This window comes from Alternaria alternata (genome assembly GCF_001642055.1).
Source record: "Alternaria alternata strain SRC1lrK2f unplaced genomic scaffold CC77scaffold_3, whole genome shotgun sequence".
Classification (NCBI taxonomy): Eukaryota; Fungi; Ascomycota; class Dothideomycetes; order Pleosporales; family Pleosporaceae; genus Alternaria; species Alternaria alternata.
Genome location: NW_017306192.1, coordinates 776796 through 797066, shown reverse-complemented (window position 1 = coordinate 797066; position 20271 = coordinate 776796). Strand labels below are relative to the sequence as shown.

The window sequence follows — 20271 nt, the reverse complement described above, 5'->3', positions numbered from 1 at the left end:
TCCACATGTCGGAGCTCGGTGATGCTCGTGGGGGTGCAGCGGATGGCGCCAGTCTGGATTGGTGCTAGCCTCGCTGTCAACTGTGGAGAAAGTCTAGAGCGTCATTGATCACGCCGCTACGATTTCGAGAAACTATCGTAGCTGTCCAATTACCAATGCTCCAACTATAATCGGACCTTTGGACATTGTTGCAAATGTCGTTCTCTTGATTCAACCAGACACTTTTGGGTCAACACTGCTACCACTAACCCACAAGTCTCGACATACTACACCATGCTCAGCACCAAATGTGTGGCACGCGCATCCCTACGAACGCCTCATGCCCCGCGGCTATCTAGGCACATAGCGACCAGACCCCCGCCATCCCAGGTCCGCACAGCCTCGCATCCGTATGCACAGCGACGACAACAGCATTTCGTCCGATCCATAGCTACCGTCGGCGCGCTCTGGGCCACCGCCACCGCATGGCAATGGTGCAATGGCGAGTCCATCATACGAGATGCGCACGCTGAAGAGCAAGAGGAGCCCGAAATAAAGTTTGAAGCGCCCCGGCGGCAGGCCACATCGAGCGACGACAACAGGAACATCATCAGCTCACAGCACCTTCAGGTGATAAAGAGCTGGGAGAATCCTGGCGTGTACACATGGGGCTCAAATGCGGGCAAGGTCGTGGCACCCGACTCAGACGAAAGATACATAAAGACACCAAGACGGCTGGCTTTCTTTGACGGAAAGCTGCTGAGAGATATCAAGCTGGACAGAAATTTCGGTGCTGCCATTGACGAGAAGGGCGATCTCCTACAGTGGGGCACCGCCTTCGCCAACGACATCAAGGAGCCTACCAAGACTCTTACTGGCCACAACCTTACATCACTGGCCATCTCACGCGATCGAATTATTGGCCTTTCCAAGAGCGGCTCCGTATACTCTATACCCGTCTCGCAGGCGGAGCAGAAGGAGGGTCCCAAGCCGCCATCTGGGTCCTGGATCCCCTTCTGGGGCGGTTCCAACAACATCTCGTACCGAAAGCGCACGCCTGAGAATCTGGGGTGGAATGAGCGCGTTACAGATATTGTCTCTGGTCTAGAGCACGCCCTCATGCTCACGTCTTCCGGCCGTGTCTTCTCGTTCGCATCAGGCTCACAAGACTTCCCTAGCAAGGGCCAAATGGGTATACCCGGTCTGTCGTGGGAGAGTCGACCGCCTGGGCCTTTCGACATTCCTCACGAGATCACTACGCTCAAGGGCTTCCCCGTCAAGAAGATCGCTGCTGGTGACTACCACAGCTTAGTCTGCGACTCCGAAGGACGCGCTTTTACTTTTGGCGACAACACCTCTGGCCAATTGGGCTTCCCGTACAATGCCGAGGCACAAAGCGTTGACGCTCCATCCCTACTCCCAACACAAAAGCTCTACTCTGGCCAGGTAGGCAAGGTAACAAACGTCTTCGCTGGCGGAAACACGTCCTTCCTTGCTACCGAAGCGACAAAGGGCAACAAAACCACAGCAGACACCTGGGCCTTCGGATTCGGTCTGACAGGTCAACTAGGTACTGGTCGATGGGTGCACACACAGGCAGACCCCGTCAAAGTCCCTGCTTTCTCCGGTCTCTTCGAATGGGATGAAGTCAAGAACACTGCAATTCCCATTCGCCTATCCACCATCTCTGTCGGCGCAACACATGCTGCCGCCATTCTCGACAATGTCGCCAGCGTCGCTGTATCCGGTCGATCGAGAAAGCTTACAGACAACGACACGAACTGGGGTCGCGACATCTTGTTCTGGGGCAACAACGAGTTCTACCAGATTGGTAGTGGAAAGCGGAGCAACCTAGCCACACCAGCATATATCCAGCCACTTGACCAAGCTGCCGAGCTAGAACGCGCTGCGTCTGCCGGTGGGTTCGGAAAACAACTAAGAGAGAAGGAAATGCATCGGTTCCAAATTACACCAAGGAACAAGGTCAAGGTCAACGGCCGGACAGTGGAGTTTGAGCAAAAGGTAGAATGCGGACGTGGATGCACTGCTGTTTACTCTGCTATCTAATTTGCTAGTCAAAGCCCCTTTTGATTCTTGTACATATACCTCCGCCTTTTAGGGCGCTCATCGCTACGTTTGACGACATGTTGTAAGATTAGGTTCAGGATACGCGATATCTCTCTCAAACCAAATAAGAAGTATTTGATAATCAAGATCATATCATCATAACAATGGGTGAATCCACATATTCGCTAGCGCGTCTTCATGACTAGACTCTCAGGGTCGGGTATAAAACTATGCTCCGGATATTGGCGTGCGCACATCGTGGGCCTACGGACTCCACTCCTCATCAACCTGAAATCGGAAGGAAGCATTCCACGCGTCCACCCGGTCAGAATTCTGGAACCGACGAGTAACAATGACGTTTGCGTCATCACGCGTAGGACTATGCACAGTATGACGGAAGGCAATTACATGAAAAAAGAAATACTATTGCGAAAGCCCAACGAGCGGGATCGCAAGTAAAACCCCAGCTAACTTCTGTTTCATACGCAAGCATACAAGCGACAAGTTTGACCTTTTTCTCTCCTATAATGTCTTCTTTATCTTCCGACTCCCACATCCCAAAAACAGGTGACTGTAGCACGCTCTGTTCTTCCATATCCCGCTTTCTTGAATCACATTCTTCGCTTCATCTCGGCGGAGACGAAGACTTTCACGCTGAGCGGAGAAAGCATCTTGAAGTCTTTGGTTTTCACAACATCCCAGAAGACAAGCAACATGCCATTGGGAGAGTAGAATTCACGGCTGTGCGAGGCCCGCATGGAACGATTCCAGTCCGAGTTCTGTATCCGAAAAGCGAAAAGGCAGAAGGCGAGAATGGGGCATGGGTATATTTCCATGGCGGGGGTTACACAGTAGGAAGTGTAGATGAGTTTGAGAATGGGTTGAGGCAGGTTGCTGAGGAGAGTGGGGTACAGGTACATCATGTTTGAAGCCAAGAAATACAAGAAGATGAAGAACTAATCTGACCGTTCTAGGTCTATGCAATCGACTACCGTCTCGCACCAGAGTTCAAATTCCCAACCCAACTAGACGAATACGACACCGTTATCGATTGGCTTCAGGGCGGAGGAGGCAAAGCACGAGGCGTTCACCCTGATCGTGTCTGTGGCGGCGGCGATTCAACAGGCGGAAACATGACAGCAGCAATCTGTCTCCGACGCCGGGATCAAAAGAAGAAGCCACTGGCAGCTCAGGTCTTGCTCTACCCCGAGGCGCGCCTTCCCTTTGATACTCCTGCAGCTACTAAAAATAACAGCGGCTACTACCTCGAATGCAATGGAATCTTCAGTTTCGCAGACCACTACTTGCCGCGTGGTACGCCGCCTTCGCATCAGTACATTTCGCCTGGTATGCAGAGTCTAGATTATCTGAAGGATGTTCCGAGGGCGAGTGTGTATACGAGTGGCTTCGATCCGTTAAGGGATGTGGGTGTCGAGTATGCGAGTAAATTGAGAGAGGCTGGGAACGAAGTCAGGTGGAGGCACTATGGTGATATGACGCATGGGTGGTTGCAGATGGGCGCTTGGAGTGATGAAGCAAGGAAGGCGATCGGGGATGTAGCAGGAGATTTGAAAGTATTCTGTTATGGAAAGTAGAGTCGAAATCGAATAGCCACCGAGCGGCTGATAAATGTTGAATGACTGCATCGACTACATGCCTGTGTCGATGTCCTGACTAGCTAATTTGGGTATATGGTACAAAACGTGCGCAGCTATGACTTTTGGTATGAATGTTGTGGTTCTGGAAGAATAATTCGCAAGGTAAGAAGAGAAAAATGTCGATGCTTCAAAAGGTATAAACAAGAACGGCATACGCTACTACGAAGATGCGAGATTGAACGGTCGGAGAAAGAAACAGGCATCCGAAAAATTCCCATCAGAACCGGCCGAGATCAGAGGCTGGTATATGACAGAGTCTTTAAAGGCACATGCGCCGAATCATCGCTCTCGACTCGGCTTCAGAGAGTTCATTGCCGTCGATGTTGATGCGACCTTCTTCGACCTGAGCGAGATCTGGCTTGACTAGACCATCATGCAGATACCTGAGGAAAGAGAGAAGCTGTTCCTCAAAAGCAGCATATGGATGCCGTTCCTGAGCTGCTTCTATCGCTTGAAGACTTGACTGGGACCGGTCTCGTGGCAGAAGCTCGCTGACGTATTGTTGTTTGATCCTCGTCCATTCGCGGTTCTCTTCTCGGAGGTTGCCTTCAGCGCAAAAGAGTTTTCGCATAGCGGCTACGTCAGCTGGTTCTTCCGCCCAGCGCTCGACACCAGGGCAGCCATACGCGAAGATGGTGTTGAAAGTCTCGTCGCCGTAAGCACCATTGCGAAGATATTCGCCTATGACAGCTTGCAGCATGAATTGCCCTGCCAAGTCAAACCATTCAGAAGTTGGGAGCCAGTCATCATCCAGGTTCACACGGGCGGCCGTGAGTTCGATGAAGACTGGCAATAAGCAGTGGAGTGAGGGTGTACCTGCTACATCAGTCACCCATCTCCTCTGATCTGGAGGCATGCTCAATGCGGATGCAAGGGCTGATCGGTTCTCGTAAAGCGCGCCATCGGATAAAGGAAAATCTTTTTGCTGGTCGAAGGGCTGTTGGAGTGCAGAAGGATGCTGAGTTCGTTGTTGCCAGTACTCGCCACGGCTCTTGTTCTGTTCACGAAGACTGTCGAGTGATTCCTCGGTTGTCCATGTCTCGTCATGGTGCAGTCTGTGCGTAAAGATTAGGGCGAACTGCAACAACCGGGACCGAAACGACGCCTTGGGGTCTAGACGTCGGCCATGGTGCCTGTGACCCAAAAACGTTCTCCAGTCTTCATTTCGTCAGTAAGTGCTACAACAAGGAGATCATGTCCGTTCATACCAGCGGTCATGTTGACGAGTGCATTGGGCAAATCGGAATGATAAGGGTCACTGCTTGTTCTCCATTCGAATATCAAGCCAATGGCCTTGTAAACGAGAAAGTCCAAGATAGTCAAGTCGACATCGAACTGGTCTTCTTCTTCGTTTTCCATCCGACGGGTAAGATTCAAGTACCCTTCCCGAGGGTGTCGGTTACTGTCGTAGATGTTTGCCATGTTTACTTGCAGGGGGCTGGAAGTTGTGTGGGAAGTGCGTGAGGCAGTCAACATGAAAGGTAGGCAGATATTTATGTAAATGAAGAGCGGAAAGGACAGTAAGAAGCAAAGGCGTAGAGGGAGTGGAGGAGAGGAGGCACGACAGGGAGTGATAACAAACGGTTATAGAAGTCAGGATGTGCCCTCTAGACCCCACAGTTAGCCCACTCTGCAGAGGACAAAGACAATAGGCGGCAGGCTGGTTCCAGGGTAGATTTCATGCGTCGTGACCCGAGTGTTTGTCTCGCTGCAGGGGCAGTTTCCCAAGGCATGCGCAAGCGAGGCGAAGGAGTTCACGTCAAACAGACAGGCTGAGTCGCGGAACAAGAGGCTCCACCGGCGTCGGGTCTGAGCAACTGGAGGGGAGCGGAAGAGACCGCACCTGCATAGTGGCTTCCCTTCTGAGACGACGGCGCCGTCGGAGAAGTTGGGTCAGCAAAGAGCGAAGAAAAAAAACGGCAACTCCTGTTCGCATTCAAAGTGTCGCATGTGCTGTGTAAGCGGGCTAGCGCGAGGTACCGGTGGATTGATCGCGCATGCGCCCAAAGCCCGCGGAGTGCGCGGCGATCGTCCATGCGCGCGCCGACGCCACCAGCATTCACCACCCCACCCATCTGCTCCGACACCTGACTGAAGCTTTGAGATGCGCGCCCGTCCACGGCTGCCGTTGCTTGACCATGCTGTCTAAGAAGTCGTCGATACTCATTTCGTCCTACACTAACCTCAGTCCCCTATACTATACTCACGTCCCGGGCTGCTGCCCTCCACAGCCGCGGAAGTCATGCCGTCATACATTCCCACGTCTTGAGCCCGCACGACAACGGCGCAGCTACGCCCAGCATCAGCATGTGCCCGCGTACCCCGACGACGTAGAGCTGCTGAAATGGCCAGATGCCGAAAAACCACACAAAACACCCACGCCCTACCAGATTCTCAAATGCAGAAAGGGCGATGCATACACCAAGCACCGCTTCTATGCCCTCGTCAAGCTCTACCACCCCGACCGCTGCCATGCCTCGGCCGCTATAGCTCAGCTGCCCCTTCACGTGCGCCTCGAGCGCTATCGAATGCTAGTCGCTGCACACGACATCTTGTCTGATGTCCAGAAACGCAAAGCGTATGATGCCTGGGGCCACGGCTGGGCCGGCCACCACCAGACACCCACCGTACCCCGCCATAACGACTGGAATTATGATCCAAATCGCTGGGCCACGGACCCGCGTACCAATGCGACATGGGAAGACTGGGAGCGCTGGCACTACGAAAACGGCGGCGGCGGCAAGGATGACGCGCGAACCATCCAGATGTCCAACTTCACCTTCATGGCCCTCATTTTTGCCTTTGTAAGCATAGGTGGTGTCGTGCAGGGCACCAGGTTTAACACCTTCAACAACTCAGTTATTGAGAGGCGGGACCAGATACACCGAGAGGCGAGCATGGAGTATCGGCGGAGTAGGAATGCTACCCTGAGCGCAAGTGGAGATCGCGACGAGCGCATACGCACCTTCCTGGAGCATAGGGAGTCGACTATTGTTGGCGAGCAATCCTACCAGCGCTTGCTCCCGCCTGCCGACACCTGCTCGCCAGAAGAGGTCAGGAGGCAGTAAAATGAGCACATTCTGGTGCCCAAGACAGACTTTACTATACCCTACCAGCACATTTTGGTGCTATATCGTACGACTGCTATTACTTTCGCCGCATAAATGGAGCTAGGGCGTTTACTTCCTGTACATATGATTCGGCAGGCGGCATGCAGGCGCGCGGCGGGCATATCCTAGCCGTCATGCGCTCAGACACCACACAAATTCAACGACAATCACCAGCAGTAGATCCGCCGCCTTTGTGATCGTGTAAACTTTTTTCCACCTCTAGCACCCTAGTCGGCCATCGTAGGACGCCGGTCGAGCAGAATACCAACACTGGCAATATATCGAGGAAGATCTACGCCAGAAGCAGCATAGCTTCCGCGTCGTCGCGTACACCCAGGGTCCAACAGAGCCTCAAACACTGCTGCAACTGTGTCACGGAGATCCAGTGCCAGAGTATGTTCCAGCTTGGCAATAAGCGAAATTTCTCAAGGGTAAGGTATATGACACAAGTTTTATTACTACATCTATGAGAACGCATGAGTGCTCGCGCCACCAATGCTCCATCTCAACGTTTACCGATGACGATCGTTGAATCGTTGACAACTGACGCGATTTTAAGTTCGCAGCACCTGACATACTCGCCTATAGCTGCACCTGTGCCAACGACTCAGGCCCTACGCAGCCGCTGGGCGACTTGTGGCGTGAGGACGCCATTCCTGATGTTGTCAAACTTTGAGTCCGGGTACAGGAGCCAGTTGGAGGACGACTCAATGCCTGCGCCACTTCCGCCGCCGCGCATTTTCTCAATAATCTTTTCAAAAGTTAGCACACAATTCATCTCCACCATCTTGCGCATGCAACCTACATTTTGCACAATGCTCCCGGCGTTATCCGTCCTGTCACCGCTGATCTCCCACCACATGGCGCCACCCAATTTTTGTTGCGCAATGTAGTCAACCTTCTTCAGCGCCATGGCCATAGTATCGTAGCTGACAAATGTGCCGCTTCCCTCGTCATAGCTATAGGATGCACCAACCTCCTCATCATAATACTCTTGTGCACCTGCTACCGGTAGGTCCTTGAAGTCATAGATGCCCTTCTCGAACGACCCCTCGCCAGTACTGTCGAATGACTTCCCTACACCTTGAGTATTGGTGAAGGAGCGACCATAGAGCGGCATGCCAAGGTTGAGTTTGGAGGACGGAACGCCAGCAGCGTTGTAGGCGGCCAGGACAGAAGCTGTATTGAAGGGTGTGCTCAGGGGATTCGACGTTGAAGGATAGAGATTCGAGTTATGGCCGGTTTGCTTGTCCCAGGAACCAGCGTAGTCGTATGCCTATACTCTCGTCAGCTCATGTGCCTTTGCGACCGGGAAACAACATGCTTACCATCAGGTTTATAAAATCGGTAACTTCGCTTATTTCCCTCAAAGGCAGATTCCTGTAATTCTTCTCACCAGCCGGCGAGGCAATCGTCAAAAGGAACTTCGGCTTCAGTTCATATCCAGAGTCGTCCTTATGCACGAGCTTATCGGCATATTTGTTCATCTGGCTCCTAATCTCCTTCAACAGCTCCAGCCATTGATGCCCTTGCTCTTTGTCCTTAGGATATTCCCAATCCACGTCAATCCCATCAAAGCCATAGTCGCGGATCAATTCAACACAAGAAGATGCAAAGCGCTGCCGGCCTTCAGCCGTAGCCATAGGGCCGTCCATGTGCTTGTTTGTGTTGGTATATGTCCATCCGCCTATGCTCAATAGCACCTTCAAGTTCCTGTTCTTGGCTTTCAGAATCTGGAGCTGCTTGAGTGATCCGTACAAATTATTTCCCACATCGTTCCAGGAATCGGTTGCATAGTGCTTCTCCGCATCGGCGTGTGAGTCTGTCAAGAAGACGGTGCCATCAGGCTTGTTATCAGCAAATGAGTAAAGCAAATGGGTCAACCGCTTTGCTGGTATCTCTTGGGGCTGGAAGTTCCGTGTATAGATGTCCCAGCTCCCGTAATAAGCTACTGAGCGGTAGCCAGGACGAAAAGGGATGTTAGGGTCAGCAGGGATAGTATCGGTTGATGAGGTTTGCGATTGGGGAGTCGAATAAGAAGGTGTGCCTGGTGTTGAGGACTGCACTTTCGTTTGGCTGGTGGACACAGAAGACGGAAAGGGGATCCCGGAAGTGATGAATGTAGTGTAGTGACTCGACGGGCTGAATGTTGAGGTGGGGTCGCTGGGTGGAGCAACAGCCGAGTATGCTGTAAACAATGGAGAAGTAACTTCACCTGGAAACTATACCCATGGTCAGCATGCTAGACTGTCTCATTTACGATTGGCAGGTGAACCAGTCTATACCTACCACGAAAACCTCCATCAACGCATAATCCCTCTCAAGCTTCTCGATTCGCTCCAGCAAGCAGTCTTGATCACATTCATCTTGCGTTTGTTGGACCAAGCCTCCTGCAACAAGTAGGAGTCTCGTCATACATATTCGCGCAGGCAATGAACGTGCGTACTAATCATATCATCAGTCTTCCTGTTCCTTCAGTCATTTTCTCTTTTCTGACATACCAGCATTTTGCAGATTCTTCACTCAAGTCAACGGCCAGAGTAAGCAAGGGAATTGTGATGATCGCCCGAATAGTAATCGCAGTGGGTCGCTCCGCCTTTTAACCCTCCGCATCTCGCGCATGGTTGTCCCCATCCCGCCTCTCTGTCTCCCATGCAGCGGATATTTGTGGAGTCTGCATTGCTTGGATGTTCTCCCCGCCTTTCCATTCCCCATATCACCTGTTTGGTACATATTTCCCGAGTGTAAACCATGGAGCACTGCCTGTTCCTAGCAAGGGTCTTGCTGGTTTTGGTAAGCAGGGTCTGGGTTGGGGTTTGGTACATGCAGCCAAGCCACCGAAGAGGTAACATAAGAGCAAGAGATCTGGAACAGGTGAATATAGATACATCATGTGTATGCAAAACAACGGGTTTTGGGGCCGGTTGGTAAGTGCGACAAGCATGGGCAAAGGGGTGGCGTGGTATGGTTGTTGGGGATACCGAGGCACCTATAAGCTTCTCTTACAGGTACCGGCTAGAGGGCGAGGCTGGTATCCGGATGAGAAGGGTTGTTGTGACGTGTGTTTCTCAGGCGTGATGCAAATCTTCGCATGTTCAATGTCTGCTTCGTTCGTACCCGCTCATCTTCAATTGCCGCTGCACCTCCTTCTTGGTTCCTCGTCTTAAGTAAACCAACACATAAATGACCACAGTCAAAAGCGCAGCGGATGCCTGTACAATACCGATATACCAACTCGCACTCTGCTATTGTGTCATTCGAGTCCTTTCCTAAAGCTCTGCAGTCTATTCGACTTACCTGCACGTTGCAATATCTGCCGAAATCAATATCGCCCACAAATTCTTTCTGGATCGCCCTCGCACCTGCACTACATGTCCATCCCCAGAGATCGTTACTCTTTCCGTTCTTGTTCTTCTCCGCGCGATACAAGCCTGCAGCTACACACCATACCACGAGGTTCCCAATGAGATTGATCCAGCTGAAAGTACTCGTAACGACGCTTGCTACGTTGGCTTTCTCAATGCCAAATTTATAAGAGAACATTGTTGTGAAATTGAGCAGCACGGAGACGGCCGCAACGCCAAAGTACATGTATGTTGGCCATGCGCGCGTGTTGTGAGCCCAGGGTGTACGCGAAACGCTTTGGCCGCTGGGAAGTGCGACGGTGCGGTAGATCGTTCGTGTGCTGAGGAACTTGTAGAGGGTGAGCGCAGTGGGAACAAGGACTGCGATGGATATGAACAAGGCAAGGGTGCGAGATACGATGCGTAGTTTGCGTATGCGCGTTTTTAGGTGCTCGAGTAGATGTTAGTCTCAATATCATCATCCTTGTAGTGCTTCTTTGTTGAGGTTGACGTACTCTGTCTTCGATCTCGGCTTCTTTGAGATCCTCCAAATCGGCATATGGTAGTATTTGGCTGTCATATGTAGATTGGAGTGGCATCGAGTGAGATGCCATGGAGGATGAAAATTCTGAGGAAGTCATAGTCTGTGGTAGCAAATGTTGTAAGTCTTGCTCTTGTGAGGCAAAAGACGTCGAGGTATGGTACGTATGCGCAGCCATTTCTTCTTTATATCACTGCAAAGAAATTTGAGTAGCTTTCCAAAGAACTGGAAGTTTTGAAGGTTTTGCGTGGCCTTTTACTTGCGCCGCATTGCGTCCTCCTACTTGTACGGAGATCATCATGGTGATCTTCATGTCGTTACATCAGCAGCTTCAGCTGTACCAGCTCCAAACGGCAATTGACTGATCGCTTCGCAGATTGCGTCGTGATGTATCAGCGAAACTAAACTGTAGCGCTTACAAGCCGCAGCTTGTGGCTGCCGTTCCTCTGACCGTAAGCGGTATCGGGATGGTGGCTTGGTAGATGCTGATTCGTCGAGTCAGCCTCAGAGTATGCTTACTGATGGCGACCCTATTTATAGGAGTTGTTCCTCGTTGGCGCAAACCCTTTGAATATTATCTCAGTTTTAGGAGTTCATGATCAAGTGGTATCCATGGACTTCATTCCCCTGCAGCAGATGCGTGACGCAAAACCGGAAAGAGGCACCGGCGCACAAGACGGTTAGTTCCAATTCAGATTCAGGCCATGTACAGGTTACGACTCCTGGACAGACTTTGCCCTGTTATCGGTCTTTGTGGTGCCTGCTCGGTATAACAGTTTGTAACCTTACGGTGGGCACATATTGCAGAACAACTGCTCCGAATTGTATAGTGATCATGTCGTAATCTTAGCCCACAACTCGCGTGAAACAAGTTCATCAGTCTCTACAGGCGTCACAATCGTCGCTGTAGGACAGAACGCTGCGTGAGGCGTTCTTGGGCTTCTTCTATGCGTCTTCGTCGAGCAGACAGAACTCACGGATGCCCTTCTAGCACTCTAACTCTTTTTCGACTGGTAAATGATCCAGGCCAGCAACTTTTTTCACCTTCTCCTCACTATACAATACCACCCAATCGGAAGGGTAGTATCGTTCTTTTATGTGCGTCTGATTTAGGCATGGAGGCATTCAGACTTTTGAAGATCTTCAGAAGCTGAAGGTTATGCTCGTAAGTCTCGCGACCAAAGCCCAGGCCTCTTCAGTCCTAACAAACTCTCAGTGGTCATCGGAAATGCGTTCTCAGGTAACTGTAGGTATCGTTATTATGCAACTTTCTCAACGCTCGAGATCCGGACGAAATTTTGTTTACTAAACATTTCCACGTTGATCCCTGGTGAGGCAGATGGCCTCTACAGACAGTACCCGAAGAGCTGTTTTCAGTGCTCGATAGTCATCTCTAGTGCTAGGTAGAGAGCCGCGATCTGAGTATCAGCGAAGAGTATTACATGCATGATGCGCTCTAAACCGTCCCAGCCAGCATCTGTGTTCGTGTAGTTGATTTCGGGATTGGAGATCAGGTGGAATGCACGAGGGCTTAGGCTGTATGCTGAAGATATTCCTTCATGCTGTCAAAGTTGGCTCTTTACAGGTTCCAAACAATCGGTTCATTGCAATCAGTGGCTTTGAACTGATCCGAAGCTTTTGCGAGTGGAGTCGTTACCCTTACTGTGTCATGAGTGAGAGTCACAGGAGCTACTCACTCGCTTGAATGTTCGGAGCCACTTCGAAATGACTAGGCCGCATTTGGATTCTGCAACCAATGCATCATTGCATCAGGCTGAACATTTTCATGACATTGATTCGATCAAACTCATGTAGCCTTTCGATTCTACCACCAAAGCACTTCACGGGAGACGTTTGCTCAATCCCGAACACTCGCTTTTACCGCTCAACGCGCCGTCTCATCAACGCAAGGGAGATTACAGGGAACGAGCAAAAAATGGTTTAGTGAACAGCTGCGCAGACCAGGACAAATCGATCGACGGAACGTTTTGCACGCGAAGCATGCTGCAGTCACAATGACCTGTTGTTGAGTTTCTCTCCACAGTCCGCAAGCGTCCGCGTGGCCCTCGTGTGTCGGAAGTGGGCTGTCTTTGACGGTCCCTGTTGGCAGTCGCAAAGTTTCACCAGCCCGGGATCTCGGAACACTTGGCAGAGCCAGACACACGCTACACTTGCAGGTCTACGAGCTTCCTCTTCCGTCCGACGACTGTCGCTGCAGACTCCCGTATGAGAAAGGCATGTCCTAGGCACGGCATATCGAACTATCAAAATACCCGCTTGAAGTGGACCCATTCCACTTCACAAAATGACACTTGGCTCCTAACCGAACGTTGAAAGCGCCTTAACATTCTAGGCTCCGACGTAACGGGTGCACAGCCATAATTACCGAGGCGTGTTGTATGCAAGAAAACAACAGAACTCGTCCGGGTAGGGCTTCCAAAAGGCCAAGGAACCCGAACCAAAAAAGGCGGGGAAGAGTAACGGTTTCATCAACAGCCAGTAAATGCGAGCTCGATTACTCTTCTGTGTGAGACAAGGACCTAATCGGAGCTCTTATCCATCCGTCCCGCGCGCGATTAGTGCGCAATGACGATTCCGAGGAGCCAACGGGTCGTGAACAGGTGCGAGTCGCATGGACCAATTCGTCCCCATCCTTGCGGCAAGTTGCCTAAATGAACGTTGCAAGCGGAAGCGCCAGATGGACCCTGTTGCATTAGTGACAGGGCGTAGTTGATAAATTCCCATACTTAACCAGGTGAACTCATTGATAAGTTGCGCTGGTCACCAACAGTACCCATTGGTCTGCACCCATCCTTTCTCACAGCAGAGCATCACCTCCAAAATGCACAATACTATCCTCTTAGCAGCTTGGGCTGGCGTGTCTTATGTTCTCTACAAGATCATCTCTTCGATCATCATCTCACGCCGCCATGCTGCTGCCGCGCGTCAATTGGGCTGCTTGCCCGCCCATCCAAAGAAGCAGTCGCCGCTTGATCCTCTCGGAGTTCAGAACATCGCGGAGATACTCGTGGCGGATAAACAAGCTCGTCTGCCGCAGTATCTGAAAGAGCGAGTCGATGACGCAAGTGACAGAGAGGGCAGAGTCATCAGCACGTTCCACCAGAACATGATGGGTGCCGAATCTTTCTTCACGGTCGAACCAAAAAACATCCAGGCTCTGTTGGCTACGCAGTTCAAAGACTTTGGACTAGGAGAAAGGCGAAATGGAAACTTCTTTCCATTGCTTGGTCACGGCATTGTAAGTATTGCTATAGATTAGGCTACAAGCATGTCAGTTGCTAACATAGGGCAGTTCTCTAGCGACGGCGAGAAATGGGCACATTCAAGATCACTACTTCGGCCTCAGTTTGCGCGAGACCAGGTGAGCGATCTGGATCTCGAAGAGGAGCATGTGCAGAATATGATGCGAGTAATTCGCACCAACTCGGACGGCTGGACAGACGTTACAGACCTCAAACCGCTCTTCTTCCGTCTGACCATCGATAGCGCCACAGAATTCCTCTTTGGCGAAAGTGTTGATTCTCAGCTTGCCGCGCTGCCCGATTACAAGTCCAGCAAACCCCCAATGGCTGTAAACGAACAAGACTTTGCCAATTCATTCGACAAGGCCCAAGGCACTATCGCCACAGCTGGCCGATTGCAAGAGGCCTACTGGCTCGTCTACAACAAGGAGTTCAAAGAACACTGCAGACGCTGCCACGCATTCATTGACCATTTCGTCCAGCTTGCACTATCGAAAGACAAGAGCACCACTCAGGAGAAGTCACACGGCAAGCAGAAGTACGTCTTCCTTGATGCGCTTGCAGAGTCAACCCGCGACCCCATTGAGCTTCGAGAACAATCCATCTCAATCCTCTTAGCCGGTCGTGATACTACAGCATCGCTACTATCATATGTCTTCATGGTGCTGTCACAGCACGAGGACGTCTTCAAGAACCTACGTAACATTGTCCTGGAGTCGTTTGGTACCTATTCCAACCCACAGGAGATAACATTTGAAGGGTTGAAGTCGTGCAACTATCTGCAGTGGGTTCTGAACGAGACTCTGCGTCTTTACCCAGTGGTCCCTGTCGATGGTCGCCGTGCCTTGAAAGATACCACTCTACCTGTCGGTGGCGGCCCAGACGGCACCGGACGTGTCTACGTGAAGAAGGGCACGCAGGTAGACTACAGTGTATACATCATGCACCGTCGTAAAGACCTTTGGGGTGCCGATGCTGACGAATTCAAACCCGAGCGCTGGAACGGCAGGAAGAGTGGATGGGAGTATCTCCCTTTCAACGGTGGTCCAAGAATCTGCATCGGCCAGCAGTTTGCTCTGACAGAAGCTGGTTACGCCATTGTAAGGCTGGTGCAGAGATTTGAGGCCATTGAGGGTGTTGGGAACACTTGGGAGCCAACAGAGAAGGGTGGCATGGGATACGTTAGAAATGGGTTGAGCTTGACGACTGCACCGGCGGATGGTGTCAAGCTTCGAATGAAGGAGGCTAGGGAGTAGATGTGTTCAACGCGGGAGTTGGGGCGCAATCATGGGCTGCTTATTTTCTAAGCCTCTCATTCGATGCAATGCTGAGGGAGCTGCAGATAGTCTACTGGCGCATCCTGATGTGCGCGAAGAAAGAATATTTACAAATTACTTTTCTCGGTTATATGCAATGTCCAGCTGGACTTGGAATGAATGATATCCTAATTTCAAGACTGGGCATGGCAAATAGTGAATTGAATGAATCGTGTAGAGCGTGGCAACTCCGCAGGCCGTGGCGCTACGCTAGTAACTGATGGGCAAGGCAAGGATCCGCCGGCGGGACAGAGGCCAAACTTTTGATGCACTCCAACAATCTTCGGAACCATTACGCACCACATCGCCCAATATGCGGAGAGCGCGTGGACTTCGGGTGAGGATCAATAAAAGTCAATTGGCGATTGAACATGTCTCGACTAACAGCGGCAGGTTTCTTCAACCCGCGACATCTGCATCTTCTGCGCCACCCGTCAGTTAGCCGTGTCGAATACACTCGCTACATCATCCAGCGCTACGCAACGGAGAGAGCTCAACTCGTCCAGCAGAACCCCGCAGTCGGCTGAGGGAATCATATACAAAGATGCAAATGAGCGCGATGAACCAATATCGCAGGCACAGCGTATGCGGCAAGCGTTGGCAGCCAGCGCTCCCCATGCCCCTCCGCCGCAACAACACGGAGGACATATGTCGCCGGCAGAGAGGATGAGAGCATCGTTGGCAACACAAACGCCTACATATGCCCAGTCACAGATGTCACGGCAGAATCAGCCAGAAAGGCGGGCAATGAACAGAGGTGGTGTCTTCGATGGGCCGGCACGGAATCAGAACAGAGACCGCTTTGGACCTGGGGCCAGGAGGAACACGGTGAACGACCGGGGGAATGACTATAGGCCTCCACCGCAGAATCGCTATACTGTTAACATGGATTCAAGACCGCCTGTCCACACTCCAGCATTTGGCTCAGGTCACTTGAGACGACGAAACGAACCACAGCCTGGACGCGCGCCCTTCGGAGCAGACGATCGAAGGTCACCACAGGTTTCTAGGCCTCCGCCGCAAAGCAAGATGCTGGACCAAGACGAGATATCTAGGTTATTGGGTGATGCGTCCACAAACCGAAAGCCATACCAACCACTTGCAAGGGACATGAATGCGCAAAGAACATGTTTCCACTGTGGGTCGAAGGAGCACCTGAGCAACGCCTGCCCAACGAAACCGACACTTCGCGAGCGGCCGCCCCAAGGACGATCGGAACAGAAGACGACAACATACACGCCACCTCACCGCTACCAGGAATCGATATCCGATGCGGCAGAGGCATGGGTGCAGAAGTCTAAAGGCAAACTGGAAATCGAGCGGTCGGCGCAGGTGCAGATAGAGGAAGACAGCAGGCGGCGCAATGACATGGAGAGCGAGAGAAGGCGAAGCCGCTTTGCCTTTGACGAGGCAGGAGGGGTCAAGAATCGATACGAGGAGCCCCAGCGACGACAAGGCGGGAACAAGGGCAGGAACCGGCGCATACAACGGGATGAAGAGGAGGATGAAGATGGGCCACAGGTCAGCAAGCAAGAACGTAAGCGATTACGAGCTGAGGCGAAGAAGGCAGCACAAATTGCCAAGAACGAGCCCACGCCAATATCATTACCCGAGTACATCAGTGTAGCTAACCTGGCGGGCGCTCTGAGGCTAAAGGTGGAAGACTTTGTGCAGAAACTGGAAGAGCTTGGATTTGAGGATGTTCAAAATGACCACATCTTAAACGCGGAGCATGCCGGTCTCATCGCGCAGGAGTACAACTTCGAGCCAATTTTCCAGTCACAGGAAGATGATGGCGACCTCTATCCTGCGCCGCCTCTAGAGCCTGAGGCTTACGCTGAGCTTCCTGCACGGCCGCCTGTTGTCACAATCATGGGCCATGTTGATCACGGCAAGACGACTATTCTCGACTACATGCGTTCGACCAGTGTGGCGGCTACCGAATTCGGCGGCATCACACAGCACATTGGCGCGTTCAGTGTTCCTCTGGCAAACGGGAAGAAGATCACATTCCTCGACACGCCCGGCCACTCTGCTTTCGAAACGATGCGCGCTCGTGGAGCCAACGTGACCGACATTGTGGTTTTGGTTGTTGCTGCGGATGATTCCGTCATGCCCCAGACAGTCGAGGCTATCAAGCACGCACAAGCGGCGAATGTGCCTATGATTGTCGCCATCAACAAAATCGATAAAGCGCAAGCCGACATTGATGCTGTCAAGCTTGATCTCGGTCGTCATGGTATTGAGATTGAGGACTTTGGAGGTGATATTCAAGCCGTCTGTGTTAGTGGAAAGACCGGACAGGGCATTCCGGACTTGGAAGAAGCCATCTCAACATTGTCAGAGATGTTGGACCACCGCGCCGATCCTGCAGCCGCAGTTGAGGGGTGGGTTCTCGAGGGTGCCACCAAGAAATCTGGACGTGTGGCTACCGTCCTAGTTCGTAGCGGTACTCTTCGCCAGGGTACATTGCTTGTTGCAGGAACTACTTGGACGCGCGTACGTACTTTACGCAACGAAGCTGGTGCCGTGGTCAAGGAAGTGGGACCTGGTATGGCTGTCGAAATCGACGGCTGGCGCGACCAGCCCATCGCTGGCGACGAGGTGCTTCAGGCAGAGGATGAACAGCACGCTAGCTCAGTGACTGAGCTTCGCAGCGAAAAGGTCGACAGAGAGCAGATGGCGCGTGACATGGAAGCCATCAATGAAGCTCGCCGTGCAGAGGCCGAACGTCGCGAGGCTGAAGAGGCCGCTGCTAAGGCCATCAAGAATGGTGAGGAAGCTGTAGTCGCCGAGAAGAAAGAAGCTGGGCCCGAAGTTGTTTCTTTCATCATCAAGGGTGATGTGTCTGGCTCTGTTGAAGCAGTCATCGACTCCGTCTCGGCACTCGGCAATGCAGAAGTATCAACGCGTATCCTCCGCCACGGTGTCGGCGCGCCATCTGAATTTGATATCTCGCACGCCGCCGACGCAAAGGGGCACATCATCAATTTCAATACTACAATCCCTAACCATGTAGCCAAACTAGCGGAAGAGAAGGGTGTTAGGATCCTAGACAGTAACATCATTTACCGCGTCGTTGAAAACGTCAAAGATGTGCTATCAGAGAAGCTCCCACCAAAGGTCACCCAAAAGGTCACGGGTGAAGTGGAAATCGCAGCAGTCTTTGAGATCAGTCTCGGCGGCAAGAAAAAGCTGAAGGTTGCCGGAAGTAAGGTTCGCAATGGTATTGTTGACAGGGGTGCCAAGGCCAGGGTACTCCGTGGCGAGACCGTTGTTCACGATGGTAAGTTTTTACAGGCCGTAGTTTGGAATAAAGCATATGCTAACGGATACGTTCAGGTGTGATAGAGTCGCTCAAGAACCAGAAGAAAGATGTGGAGCATATGCGCAAGGATACCGAGTGTGGTATCGGATTTGAAGGCTGGGAAGACTTCAAGGTTGGTGATCGCATTCAGTGTTATGAGGAGAAGTTTGAGAAGAGGAACTTGTAAGATAATGCAACTTCGTGCGTGTATACTAACATGGCCTGTTTGGGGGTCGATGATTGAGGGGATTGAGGGTTACCCTTCATCGTGTATATATATGTAGATCCATGAATGTATATATATTGATACGCTGATTGTTATGGCATTGGACGGTATTCAGTGCACGCTCGCTATGTATCTAAGATGGTTCACTTCTTCGCTAGAATCATTTGTATTCCGGCATTGAACAACCCTAATTCCAGAAGTCCTTGTGCAATCAATGCTGTGTTGCGCCGTGTTTTTGATTTCCCTCTACATGTGCATCCCCTACATTCCTCCCCTGCGCATAGCATCAGACGTGTTTCCGCAACTTGGCGCCGGTCCATAATACTGGCGCGAAGTGTGTCGACATGTTGAAACCGAAGAGGGACGCAAACCAGAGTATTGCCATAACAGCTACCGGAACTAGAAGGAGCTCGGTATGGTGTAGGAAGGGCAATTCCTTGTAGCCCAAAAACGTGATGATGAAGTAGTAATTTAGCGCGAGCAGGTAGAGTGTGTTCGAAAGCAGCAGTGAGAACCTAGAACTATTAGCATGTGTTCTAGCTGTTAATGTTTTTGACTCTTACCAGTGGTGAGTGCCAATCAATGGCATGCATATGAACTGCACAACGTAGAGAAACACCCAGACTGGCACAAACGCTCTGATGGCGACATCCCAGCAGTAACCAAACTCCAGCTCTTCCTTGCCTGAGTCTTCTCCCAAGTTGTATAGTCCTCTCCGTCGCCCAGGTAGCAATGTGTTGTCCGGACCCAATAACCGGCCGACTAGGAAGAAGAACAGCGTTGCGATCAACAGTGATAGCACCAAAAAGTGCCCAAATATGAAGACCATGGTAATATGAAGGGTCTGTGTAAAGCCATCGGCGTATGCGAAGCCCCACGCAAGTGATGTGAGAGTGAGGAAGAAGGAGAGTAGGTATGTGAATGATGGGTCGGGGCGGTGGTATGTCTTGGTGGTTTGTTTCTACACATGGTCAGTTGGGCGCAACACGCAGTAGAGATTAGGAATGCATACATGATAGTAGATTTGTCGGAACACCTTCTTGGGTGCTATTATTAGGCTCATGATCTCCCATATGGCCATCTCAAAGTCCATCTGTGGAAACTTGAACATGCGCTTGAAGAAACGCGGCATCTTGACCTCATTCCGCCGTGACGATGGGGTCGATCCAAAGTTCGACGGGCCGCCTGTTGGCCTTGGGAGCGATATGTGTGGGTTCATGTTGGATGGGCTATGCGATGTGGTAGGCCGTCTGTAGGCAGCTGCTGAAGCAAGGCGCAATGCTGGGAACCGGGGAATTCGAATACGCGTCTGGGATGTCTGTGTCACCGGGAATCCCAAACTTCCATCGTGGGAGGAGCGCGTGAATCGTCCGGTGGTTCAGTGAATGTTTGACTATGTGTTCGGTACCTGGCGATGACATCGCCGTTGAGCGCTAGTGCCAAGGACGAGGCTGACAGGC

The 20271-nt window shown here is 51.7% G+C and overlaps 8 protein-coding genes across 8 annotated transcripts; 5 read left to right on the top strand and 3 right to left on the bottom strand.

Moving 5' to 3' along the window:
* Positions 1 to 124: 124 nt before the first annotated feature.
* On the top strand, positions 125 to 2192 carry CC77DRAFT_1016872 (RCC1/BLIP-II protein). The gene has a single exon (XM_018524295.1). It carries the CDS (start codon positions 274 to 276, stop codon positions 2044 to 2046), a length of 1773 nt encoding a protein of 590 aa, XP_018389918.1. The 5' UTR covers positions 125 to 273; the 3' UTR covers positions 2047 to 2192.
* A 227-nt stretch (positions 2193 to 2419) lies between these two features.
* Positions 2420 to 3641, top strand: CC77DRAFT_1091439 (lipase/esterase; the record flags this gene model as incomplete). The annotated part of the gene is made up of 2 exons (XM_018529565.1): positions 2420 to 2960; positions 3021 to 3641. The coding sequence occupies exons 1-2, from the start codon at positions 2574 to 2576 to the stop codon at positions 3639 to 3641; spliced, it is 1008 nt and encodes a 335-aa protein (XP_018389917.1). The 5' UTR covers positions 2420 to 2573.
* Positions 3642 to 3963: 322 nt separating this feature from the next.
* CC77DRAFT_1057712 (hypothetical protein) lies at positions 3964 to 5126 on the bottom strand (the record flags this gene model as incomplete). Its single annotated transcript, XM_018528046.1, has 2 exons — positions 3964 to 4862; positions 4913 to 5126. 2 exons carry the CDS (start codon positions 5124 to 5126, stop codon positions 3964 to 3966), a joined length of 1113 nt encoding a protein of 370 aa, XP_018389916.1.
* A 716-nt stretch (positions 5127 to 5842) lies between these two features.
* On the top strand, positions 5843 to 6772 carry CC77DRAFT_928213 (hypothetical protein; the record flags this gene model as incomplete). The annotated part of the gene is made up of 1 exon (XM_018534039.1): positions 5843 to 6772. One exon carries the CDS (start codon positions 5843 to 5845, stop codon positions 6770 to 6772), a length of 930 nt encoding a protein of 309 aa, XP_018389915.1.
* A 649-nt stretch (positions 6773 to 7421) lies between these two features.
* CC77DRAFT_1057710 (hypothetical protein) lies at positions 7422 to 10772 on the bottom strand (the record flags this gene model as incomplete). Its single annotated transcript, XM_018528045.1, has 5 exons — positions 7422 to 7565; positions 7620 to 8090; positions 8143 to 9036; positions 10112 to 10609; positions 10674 to 10772. 5 exons carry the CDS (start codon positions 10770 to 10772, stop codon positions 7422 to 7424), a joined length of 2106 nt encoding a protein of 701 aa, XP_018389914.1.
* A 2769-nt stretch (positions 10773 to 13541) lies between these two features.
* On the top strand, positions 13542 to 15218 carry CC77DRAFT_927943 (cytochrome P450 52A12; the record flags this gene model as incomplete). The annotated part of the gene is made up of 2 exons (XM_018534018.1): positions 13542 to 13958; positions 14013 to 15218. 2 exons carry the CDS (start codon positions 13542 to 13544, stop codon positions 15216 to 15218), a joined length of 1623 nt encoding a protein of 540 aa, XP_018389913.1.
* An 807-nt stretch (positions 15219 to 16025) lies between these two features.
* CC77DRAFT_927978 (initiation factor 2) lies at positions 16026 to 18772 on the top strand (the record flags this gene model as incomplete). The annotated part of the gene is made up of 2 exons (XM_018534021.1): positions 16026 to 18564; positions 18621 to 18772. 2 exons carry the CDS (start codon positions 16026 to 16028, stop codon positions 18770 to 18772), a joined length of 2691 nt encoding a protein of 896 aa, XP_018389912.1.
* Positions 18773 to 18820: 48 nt separating this feature from the next.
* CC77DRAFT_1016864 (UNC-50 family protein) lies at positions 18821 to 20237 on the bottom strand. Its single transcript, XM_018524294.1, has 3 exons — positions 19824 to 20237; positions 19375 to 19772; positions 18821 to 19326 (listed from the first exon to the last, which is right to left on the bottom strand). Exons 1-3 carry the CDS (start codon positions 20028 to 20030, stop codon positions 19098 to 19100), a joined length of 834 nt encoding a protein of 277 aa, XP_018389911.1. The 5' UTR covers positions 20031 to 20237; the 3' UTR covers positions 18821 to 19097.
* Positions 20238 to 20271: the final 34 nt, after the last annotated feature.